This window comes from Triticum urartu, chromosome 1A, assembly GCF_056163025.1.
Source record: "Triticum urartu cultivar PI428250 chromosome 1A, HENAU_Tu73, whole genome shotgun sequence".
In the NCBI taxonomy this organism is placed as follows: domain Eukaryota; kingdom Viridiplantae; phylum Streptophyta; class Magnoliopsida; order Poales; family Poaceae; genus Triticum; species Triticum urartu.
In genome coordinates, this window is record NC_141873.1 from 243,223,812 (window position 1) to 243,235,820 (window position 12,009).

At 43.9% G+C, this 12,009-nt stretch overlaps 1 protein-coding gene across 1 annotated transcript in view; it reads left to right on the forward strand.

Annotated features, from left to right (window-relative positions):
* Positions 1-7,258: 7,258 nt before the first annotated feature.
* LOC147990710 (uncharacterized) overlaps positions 7,259-12,009 on the forward strand; it is a 43,091-nt gene continuing 38,340 nt past the window's right edge. Inside the window, exon 1 of the mRNA XM_087538361.1 lies at positions 7,259-7,400. Within this exon, the coding sequence (XP_087394487.1) occupies positions 7,259-7,400 (142 nt within the window). The remainder of the gene's footprint in view (positions 7,401-12,009) is intronic.

Here is a 12,009-nt window from a genome sequence, read left to right on the forward strand (position 1 = left end):
AATTCTTGAACTCCTGCATAATGAAGCAATCCTTCCAAAGGTGGTTTGCTGGCACCTCCTTCGTCCCATGCTTTGGACAGGGCTGGTTCAATAGATAATTTAAGCGGTCCGGGTTAAGGTTAGGCGCTCCACTGTGATTTGGCGGTTTACCCTTGCGTCACTGACCCTTGTCCTACGCGATAGTATTAGCCACGAAGTCCATGTTGCCATCCGCTTTACGCTTGCCTCCGTTACCGTTACCTGCCGAGTGGTGCTGTTGACCTTTGGAGTTGTTCTTCTTCTTTCCCTTCCCTGTCTTGTCGTCATCAGACTCGGGATCCTTGGTACTATCAGAATCAGCATACTTTACCAAGGCAGCCATGAGGGTCCCCATGTCAGTGCAATAGCGCTTCATCCGTCCTAATTTCAGCTTTAGGGGCCCAAACCGGCAATTGCCTTCTAGGGTTATAACCGCGGTGTCAGCGTTGATGCGGTCTGATGAATGCAGAACCTGCGAGACCCGGCGCACCCAATGAGTCGTCGATTCTCCTTCCTCCTGGACACAGGCAGCTAAGTCCACTATCGACATAGGCTTCTTACATGTATCCTTTAAATTTCTGATAAACCGGGCTCGTAATTGGTCCCATGAATTGATAGAATTGGCCGGTAAGCTTTTTAACCAAGTACGGGTCGTTCCTTTGAGCATCATGGTGAAGTACTTCGCACATGCCGCATCATCCACATCAAGCATTTCCATGGCCATCTCATAGCTCTCCACCCATGTCTCTGGAGGTTGATCCGCCATGTGATTTGGTACCTTGCACGGGCCTTTGAAATCCTTGGGCAGGCGCACATTGCGTAAAGCGGGGACAAGGCAAGGTACCCCCAAAGAACTAGAAGTAACACCAGGTTCGATCAAGATAGTTGGACGAACCGGCGTAAGCTGCCGAGCCTGATACTGTGCAGCTAACTCGGCCTCCCTGCGCGCTCAGGCCCAGTCCACCACCCCCTGAGCGTTATCAGCACCACCCGCCGGGTTGTTGCCGCGGGGTGCTCCACGTCGTTCATTACTTGATACTGTTGGTTCATCCATACGCCTGCTATAGCTCCGTCTTGGACGAGGGGTCGAGTGGATCCGGTCGCGGCTGTACGAGTATGCTTCCTGTTGGACCAAAGCTGTCCTTAGAAGCTCTTTGACCCATCGCGTCTCTACCGCCTGCGGCGAGTCACCTTCAATTGGAATGGCCTCCAGCCATGCAGTAGCGGAAATGAGATTGTCCATCGGGTTGGAGTAGTGACCCGGAGGTGTTGAAACAGCCTGAGGTATAACAGTGTTTTGACGAGGCAGATTCATCAGACGGGGCTGAACCGGCGCGCCGGTCCCAGGAGCTTCCGCCCGGTTTCCCTCCAGCGGGTTAATGGTTCCTGCTCCTGGGGTGTTGAAAAGGTCTCTGGCCTCGAAGACCGAAGGCAAACGGGACCGGTACTTCCTCTTCATGACTTCGTGCGACGCGTTCTGGTCCAACATGAGCCTGTAGGCTTGTGCGTCTAAAGCGGCCCGCTCTGCGGTCATCCTGGCATTCTCAGCTGCCAGGTTCGCCTTGGCCTGGGTGATATGTTCCTTCACCTTTGCAATCTCCGCGTTGTGGACGTCCTAATCCGCCGGGTTAGCTTCTGCCATAAGCACGGCCAATGCATCAAATAGATCTGATAGAACTTGAGCCGGCGAGCGTACAGAGCTTCCTGCCCCGACAGCCATCGCCGCTACTGAACCGGAGGTCATTGGCGCAGAGGTCGAAGAATGAAGCGCTGCTTGTGTGCCGGCCATGAATATTCCAACTCGGTTGGGTAGATCAGAGGAGTCCAGAATACTGTCGCCATTGGAACAGCCCCCAATCCGGCCATCTTGTCGCTGATATAGAGATTCGGTTTCTCCGGTTGATGACTCATCGCCAGAATAGATGACGGTCTCGCTGTGAGATTCCGATCCATCCTCGTAACTTCCTCCATGGATGACTCCCACAAAGGCACGCTTCACGGGTGGTTTAACCCGAGCGGACTGCGCACGCTGAGCCGTTTCACGAGGTCGGTGCAGATGTCCGGCTCAGGGCCCGGTTCACCGATCTTGCCGATGAAAACGTGTATGCCACCAAAGGGGACCCGGTACCCGTACTCAACTGAGCCGGCCTCGGGGCCCCAGCCTGCATCATCGATGTAGAGCTTGCCGCGACGACTCTTAGTCATCCGGCCCACAGCGTAGCCCTCGAGTCCTTCAAAGCGGCCCTCCTAGAACTTGAAACTATTGTGCGATAGCCCCACGGTGGGCGCCAACTGTCGTGGTTTTGTCACGGCAGATGTCCTAGAGAAAGGACTTAGTCGTGCAGCCATCGCAACGGGTTAGCTTGAAGGGGTTAAAGCGGACACAGGGACGCAAGAGAGTTTATACTAGTTCGGCCCCTTCGATGAAGGTAAAAGCCTACGTCTAGTTGTGATGGAATTGATGGGGTTTCGATGACTAGGGAGCCAACAAGCTTTGCCTAAGTCTCGAGTTGTTCTCTGTTGTCCCTTTGAACCGCCGCCGGGTCGTCCCCTTATATACACGGGTGACGCCCGTCGGTTCACGGAGTCCCAATACCGGCTCATAGATGTGTCCGGTTTGGTCTCTACTTATTCCTAACTTACAATACAAGTTAAATACCAACGCCGGTTTATGGCTACATGCCTTGAACCGACTATGGGCCTTGAGCCCTCATCTGCCTTCTTGGGCTTTAACATAATTAACTACTGACCAAGTTAACCCGGCCCAGATAGGCCGGTTTACGCCCAGTAGTGATATCCCCAACAATACCCTTCCGTCACCATAACCCATTTTGACCGGGTTTCCACCAATACTTCCGCAACCACCACCGCTTTTCCTCTACCACCATTTTGAAGTTTGATATTTTGAGTTCACGGTTTTTCCGTTTCCTAAGATGTTTCTGCTAATTAGGAATGGTTCTATATCGATAACACCACCACTCATCATCGCCACGAGGTCGTCATCATATATAAGGACGGTAACCTCGACGACACCATTGTATATTCCCCTTGCAATTGCATTGACAACCCCTAGCCCATTTTGTGTTACTTGCCCATCGAAACTAGCCATTTGAGTATTGCCGGCAACGTTACTTGTGCACATTAGTGGTCATACTTCCCATAGCATACATACCATACCATCATGGTGCATATCTTGGTATCATCTTTTGTGTCACAAAGTTGTCATCGCATACACAATTGCATGAGAAAAGAGCTCAAAAGAGAAAGAGACAAACAAGCTTTTAAGCAAAGAAAAAGAGAAAAACAAAGAAGCTTGTAAGCAAGAGCCATAACATCGTATCATAGTGCATTACCATATATCATATGGTATAATACTTGATCATCTTCGATTATCGTGTGAGAAACACCGGGAACCATACATACATAGCATACTTGGGATAGAAAGTTTATCCATTTTGCATCTTATAGGTTGTGCACAAGTGTCATATCTGCCTATTGAGCAATCGTGCTAGCGTCTCTCTTGAGTTGTGCAACACGAGCATTTTCCGTGGATTCCACATTTTGTGCTCATTCCTTGGTTGCACGACCCCATTTATCAATCCGTGTGTGAATTTCCATGTGCCATACATTTCTATTGGTCTACTTGTTTCAGTTGCTAATTTTTGAATCTCTTTCAACATTATTGACTCTTGCTAACATTTTGCATCAAATTTTTGTGCCACTATCCTCAACAAGCTACTCCATAAGCTTTACTTGATAGGTGTGAGTGAACAAGTCTGGTACCAATTCCACTATTCTTTCATTTCACATTGAGTGAAATGGGGTACATCCTCAACTTTGGGAAAAGGTAACTTGGTATTGTTTATCTCATTTCCTACTCACCTCTACTCGAGTCTTGTGAAGGATAGGCACAGCATTTCACCTTCGGTCTACAACAACAACGACGAGTTCGATGCCACAAAAAACTCCACAGACGCCAAGATGCATGCTCAAATGGAGGAGATCAAAGCCCTCATCAAGTCCTACAAGCGGTCTTCCTCATCTTCGAGAAGACGCTCAAGAGCACATGCTTCTGAGCTACCATCTCCGGCAAGATCACATCAGCATTGACACCATCACCAATAGGAACATGAAGGTCAAGACCTTAACACCAACTATCGCTCAACAACTTCACCATCTCCCTTGGCATCTTCGCCAAACAAATTCAAGGCATCTTCGCCAACAAACACCCCAAGACTACGCTCAAGAGAAGCTCCCCAAGCTCAAGTCCGTGACTTCCACGAGCTACTACGACCTGGACATCGACCATGTGATTCCTTTCTATGGGACTCAAGAACCCAAGGAGTATCACGAGTGGGAGCGCCTAATGGATGACTAGCTCAAGCTACATCAAGTTCCTCCCAAAGATCAAGTGAAGTGCGCCACAATGAACTTCCACGACTACGCATCGGCATGCTGGCTTCACACACCTTCGGAGCATTACAACATGAGTTGGCCCAAGACAAAGAGAGCTATGCGGCGAGAGTTCGTACCTCCAACCTACAGGGAACAACTTCTCCTCCGCCAATTGGAGAACACCACCCAAGGATCCAAGTCCATCGATGCGTACTTCAAGGAGATGAAAATTGCCTTGTGACGAGCCGGCATGGACCACCCCATTTCAATGAAGTTCCACTTCATGATGGTTTTGCACAATGACATCTCCAAGACGATCTTCCTTGAGAACTACTAGTCCCTCGATGACAACTACATTGGTGATCTCAAGGCGGAACAAGAACTCATGGAGGCCAAGGCTTCTCCACCCCAAGCTCACTTTGTGACAACCAAGCTCCATGAGAACGAGCAAGAGGCTAGTACCACGGTGATGTCCAAGCACGACAAGCTCCAAGACGATTCTCCCAAGTTCGACTTCATTGCCATCCCTCTTTGTAGCATTGATGATGTCGAGTCTACTTCGACTCTTTTTCAAGACGGTGCGGCGACGAGTACGGCTATGGAGAGCCTCAAGGAATAAGCTTTGGAGGCGTGAGACATGGTGACGAGCACGGAGGGTGCTTACATCTTAGGAGGCGAGAGCGACGATGTGCCATCTTCGGCCTTAATCCATGGCGACGATGATGAGATGGTTGAGCATGGGATTTTCCCTTCGACCACGGCGACGTATCATGACTTGAGTGATTTTAGCCACCATATTGAGAATGAGAGTGACTTCACCACTAGCCCCATATATGATGTGTTGCCCCAATTCCCATGTGAGGAGAGCAACAACCCCCACCACTTGAGTGAAATGAGTGACTCCACCATACGTGAGATTGAGTGCACCTACCTTGAGGGAGTGAGTGAACCACAACATAGAGAGGGTGTGATAGTTGATAGGTCTCATGAGGCCATTTGCATTTCTAACAAGTTGACCTCTACCTCTCTTGTGTCTTCTCATTTGGTGCTAGGTCCCATATATGATGACGCGCTGACTCGCGACGACTACGTCCTCCCTTTGGACAAGACCATGGCCATGGTGGAATATGATGCACCCCCACATGGTTCCATCAAGATGAAGATGACCACCATTTGGTCTCTCCCACCTCACCTACACCACTTGAGTGGAATGACAAAGGTAACATAGGTGATGGCGATGCTCTATTCCCACTAGTGGACATTCTTGACATTGATTGCTTGCATGATGTTGATCAACCTATTACCATGCTTCATGCTAGTGTGACTTCCCCATGCGATGGTTTACCCATTTATGATGAGTATGATGATTTCCATGTGGAGTCTCTTAGTTGTGATGCCATGTTGCATAGGATTTCTTGTGACAATTCTCTAGGTCACATCATATTTGATAATCCGCTTGACTTGTCATATGCTATGCATGAGATCAACCATATGTCATATTTGCAATCTCATCGTAGTGACTATGCATATGCTATTCAAATAAACCCAATTTGCACATATGGCATAGATGACAAGCCCATGGTTAATGGCATTTGTTTTTATTGTGATGATATTAATATGCTCCCTTTGCATGATTTATCTCATATGCCATGCCATGACCACCTAGCTTCGGATATGCATTTTTTTGGATGTTGTCCATTTTCTCCATATGATGTTTCCGATATTGCTCATCAGGAGACCCCCATAGTTTCCTCATACATTTTAGGAGATTTTGATCAATCCCATCCACTGCATGATCCCAATACTTTTATGCACAATATGCTCCCCATGAATGAAAATGCTATTGATGTCCCATATACTTTTATGCTACATTTGTGTCCCCATCGTGTCATACATAATAACTATTCTTTCATGATGGATGACATGTTCTTATGCCATGCATCAAAAGTCTTTGAGCCATGCTTATCTTGTGCTACCTCTCACGTGCACATACACATCATGATGGATGATGTGTACATTTACCACACACACAATTTCTTTAGTTTGTGTCTCTTTGTGTAGGTACCCATGAATACTTGTCAACCTCACAATCCCATGAGTTGACAAAACGAGCTCTAGAGAGCGTAGATGATTTGGAATCCCATGGATTGTCTTTCCCACCGCTCTCTTCGCGCAAAGACTTCGTGCATTTCTTCTGTCCCTCACTTGGCTATGGGTTCTTGTCCATTACACATTCTATGTCCATCTTCCCATGTTCACTTTGCATGATATGCTTATTCCTATGCCTTTGCCATGCATTTGTGACCCATACTTTGCATTACAAATGATGATTGACTCTCATACTTGTATGTGTATTTGCAAGCTTGGTGGAGATATTGCTAGTTATTGCCATCTTCCATTTGTGACCCATCCCTATGATGATACTTCGATCTTGCTTTGTGTTCGTGCTTGCGATATGTCATGTGCATTGTCTATGCCTATTATTTGCTCACATGACGTGATTGCCATGATTTACTCTAGTGTGTTGCATCTTCACTCCACTAGTTTGCATGACTTGATTACTATGCTTGCTTATGTTGCATCACCCATGATTCATACTTGCTCATTTCATGCGGTTGATGGCATCTATCTACATGCTTTGCACAAACTTTTTATTGCTTCTTGTCATATATCTCCATGTGTTGCCCCTCTCATGTTAGACGATTTGCCATGTATTGAGTGCAACAATGCTTCTACACTTGCTCATGAGATTGCACCCATAGCATTCTCACATATAGTTGGAGATTTTGACATACTTCTTGGGAAGCATGCTTGTCTTACCTCTTTGCACCATATACCTTGTGCCATGAATATCGCCATTGTTGCATCATATTATTCGTGCACTTGTGCTTATAATGGTTATGTGCAAGAGAAGAGAACCATCATGATGGATGATGTGTTTATCTGCCATGCGCATACATTCTTTGCTTTGTTTTGTGCATGTGTAGGTGATACGTCTCCAACGTATCTATAATTTTTTATTGTTCCATGCTATATTATATCCTGTTTTGGACATTATTGGGCTTTATTATACACTTCTATATTATTTTTGGGACTAACCTATTAACCGGAGGCCCAACCCAAAATTGTTGTTTTTTCCTATTTCAGAGTTTCGCGGAAAAAGAATATCAAATGGAGTCCAAATGGAATGAAACCTTCGGGAACGTGATTTTTGGAACGAACATGATCCAGAGGACTTGGACCCTACATCAAGAAATCAACCAGGAGGGCACGAGGTAGGGGGGCACGCCTACCCCCCCCCCAGGCACGCCCTCCACCCTCGTGGGGCCCATGTTGCTCCACCGATGTACTTCTTCCTCCTATATATACCTACGTACCCCCAAACTACCAGATACGGAGCCAAAACCCTAATTCCACCGCCGTAACTTTCTGTACCCATGAGATCCCATCTTGGGGCCTTTTCCGGAGCTCCGTCGGAGGGGGCATCGATCACGGAGGGCTTCTACATCAACACCGTAGCCTCTCCGATGAAGTGTGAGTAGTTTACTTCAGACCATCGGGTCCATAGTTATTATCTAGATGGCTTCTTCTCTCTTTTTGGATCTCAATACAAAGTTCTCCCCCTCTCTTGTGGAGATCTATTCGATGTAATTTTCTTTTGCGGTGTGTTTGTTGAGACCGATGAATTGTGGGTTTATGATCAAGTTTATCTATGAACAATATTTGAATCTTCTCTAAATTCTTTTATGTATGATTGGTTATCTTTGCAAGTCTACTAGATTGATATTTCTTGCAATGGGAGAAGTGCTCAGCTTTGGGTTCAATCTTGTGGTGTCCTTTCCCAGTGACAGTAGGGGCAGCAACGCACGTATTGTATTGTTGCCATCGAGGATAACAAGATGGGGTTTATTTCATATTGCATGAGTTTATCCCTCTACATCATATCATCTTGCTTAAAGCGTTACTCTGTTCGTTTGAACTTAATACTCTAGATGCATGCTGGATAGCGGTCGATGTTGGAGTAATAGTAGTAGATGCAGGCAGGAGTCGGTCTACTTGTCTCGGACGTGATGCCTATATACATGATCATACCTAGATATTCTCATAACTTTGCTCAATTCTGTCAATTGCTCAACAGTAATTTGTTTACCCACCGTAATACTTATGCTCTCGAGAGAAGCCACTAGTGAAACCTATGGCCCCCAGGTCTATTTTCCACCATATTAATCTTCCGTCAACAAGCTATTTCATTTTCTGTTTATTTTGCTTTCTTTACTTTGCATCTTTATCATAAAAATACCAAAAATATTATCCTATCATATCTAACAGATCTCAGTTTCGTAAGTGACCGTGAAGGGATTGACAACCCCTTTATTGCGTTGGTTGCGAGGATTTTATTTGTTTGTGTAGGTGCGAGGGACTCGTGCGTGGCCTCCTACTGGATTGATACCTTGGTTCTCAAAAACTGAGGGAAATACTTACGCTACTTTCCTGCATCACCCTTTCCTCTTCAAGGGAAAACCAACGTAGTGCTCAAGAGGTAGCAAGAAGGATTTCTGGCGCCGTCGCCGGGGAGATTCGTGCCAAGTCAATTCAAGATTTGACTCCCAATAACGAGCCATTTCTGGTGCCGTTGCCGAGGAGTCTACGCAGAAGTGAACATACCAAGTACCCATCACAAACCCTTATCTCCCGCATTACATTATTTGCCATTTACCTCTCGTTTTCCTCTCCCCCACTTCACCCTTGCCGTTTTATTCGCCCTCTCTCTCCGTCCTCCTTCTCTTTCTTTATTTGCCTCTTTTTGCCCGTCTATTGTTTGCTTGTGTGTTGGATTGCTTGCTTGTCACAATGGCTCAAGATAATACCAAATTGTGTGACTTTACTAATACCAACAACAATGATTTTATTAGCACTCCAATTGCTCCTCTTACCGATGCCGAATCTTGTGAAGTTAATGCTGCTTTGCTGAATCTTGTCATGAAAGATCCGTTTTCCGGCCTTCCTAGTGAAGATGTCGCTACCCATCTAAACAACTTTGTTGATTTGTGTGATATGCAAAAGAAGAAAGATGTGGACAATGATATTGTTAAATTGAAGCTATTTCCTTTTTCGCTTAGAGATCTTGCTAAAGCTTGGTTTTCGTCTTTGCCTAAAAATAGTATTGATTCGTGGAATAAGTGCAAAGATGCTTTTATCTCTAAGTATTTTCCTCCTGCTAAGATCATCTCTCTTAGAAATGATATCATGAATTTTAAGCAACTTTATCATGAACATGTTGCACAAGCTTGGGAGAGGATGAAATTAATGATACATAATTGCTCTACACATGGTTTGAATTTATGGATGATTATACAAAAAAATTATTTTGGATTGAATTTTGCTTCTAGAAATCTTTTAGATTCGGCCACGGGAGGCACTTTTATGGAAATAACTTTAGGAGAAGCTACTAAACTCCTAGATAATTTTATGGTTAATTATTCTCAATGGCACACTGAAAGATCTACTAATAAGAAAGTGCATGCGATAGAAGAAATTAATGTTTTGAGTGGAAAGATGGATGAACTTATGAAATTATTTGCTAATAAAAGTGTTTCTTGTGATTCTAATGATATGCCTTTGTCTACTTTAATTTAGAATAATAATGAATCTATGGATGCAAATTTTGTTGGTAGGAATAATTTTGGTAACAACGCGTATAGAGGAAACTTTAATCATAGGTCGTATCCTAGTAATTCCTCTAATAATTATGGTAATTCCTATAACAATTCTTATGGAAATTTTAATAAGATACCCTCTGATTTTGAATCTAATATTAAAGAATTTATTACTTCGCAAAAGAATTTCAATGCTTTGATTGAAGAAAAATTGCTTAAGATTGATGAGTTGGCTAGGAACGTTGATAGAATTTCTCTTGATATTGATTCTTTGAAACTTAGATCTATTACACCTAAGCATGATATCAATGAGTCTCTCAAAGCCATGAGAATTTCCATTAATGAGTGCAAAGAAAGATCCTCTAGGATGCGTGCTAAGAAAGATTGCTTTATAAAAGCGCGTTCTTCTAGTTTCCATGATAATAAAGATGAAGATCTAAAAGTTATTGATGTGTCCCCTATTAAATCTTTGTTTTGCAATATGAATCTTGATAATGATGGGACTGAATATGATCCACCTTTACCTACAAGACATTCCAAAAATTCAGAGTCTTAAGATCTTGATGTTAAAATTGTTAAAAGTGGGATTCAAGAAGTCAAAACTTTAAATATCAATGAACCCACTATTTTGGATCTCAAGGAATTTAATTATGATAATTGCTCTTTGATAGATTGTATTTCCTTGTTGCAATCCGCACTAAATTCTCCTCATGCTTATAGTAAAAATAAAGCCTTTACCAAACATATCGTTGATGCTTTGATGCAATCTTATGAAGAAAAACTTGAGTTGGAAGTTTCTATCCCAAGAAAACTTTATGATGAGTGGGAACCTGTTATTAAAATTAAAATTAAAGATCATGAATGCTATGCTTTGTGTGATTTGGGTGCTAGTGTTTCCACGATTCCAAAGACTTTGTGTGATTTGCTAGGTTACCGTGATTTTGACGATTGCTCTTTAAACTTGCACCTTGCGGATTCAACTATTAAGAAACCTATGGGAAGAATTAATGATGTTATTATTGTTGCAAATAGGAATTATGTGCCCGTAGATTTTATTGTTCTTGACATAGATTGCAATCATTCATGTCCTATTATTCTTGGTAGACCTTTCCTTAGAACGATTGGTGCAATTATTGGTATGACGGAAGGGAAGATTAGATTCCAATTTCCATTAAGGAAAGGCATGCAACACTTCCCTATAATGAAAATTGAATTACCATATGATTCTATTGTGAGAGCTACTTATGGATTTTCTACCAAAGATGGCAATACCTAGATCTATCCTTGCTTTTATGCCTAGCTAGGGGCGTTAAACGATAGCGCTTGTTGGGAGGCAACCCAATTTTATTTTTATTCATTGCTTTTTGCTCCCGTTTAGTAATAAATAATTTATCTAGCCTCTATTTTGGTTGTGTTTTTTGTGTTCAATTAGTCTTTGTGCCAAGTAGAACCGTTGGGAAGACTTGGGGAAAGTCTTTTAATCTTGCTGTAAAACACAGAAACTTTAGCGCTCACGAGAATTGCTGCCATTTTTATTTGGAAAGTGCTATTGTAACACCCATGATGCGGCTATATCTCCGACATGTCGGAGCACGACTTAGAGGCATAACTGTATAGTAGGCATGTCGCAAGAGGGGTAATCTTTACACATCCCATGTACTGAATAAGAAAGGGATAAAGAGTTCGCTTACAATCGCCACTTCACACAATACATAAATATAGCATTACATCATCCAGAACACAATCAAGGTCCGACTATGGAACCAACATAGATAAAGATAACCCCAAATGCATAGATCCCCGATCGCCCCAACTGGGCTCCTCTACTGATCGTCCGGAAAGGAAACAAAGTAACATACCGAATCCTCGTCGAACTCCCACTTGAGTTCGGTCGCGTCCCCTGCACTGGCATCATCGGCACCTGCATCTGGTTTTGGAA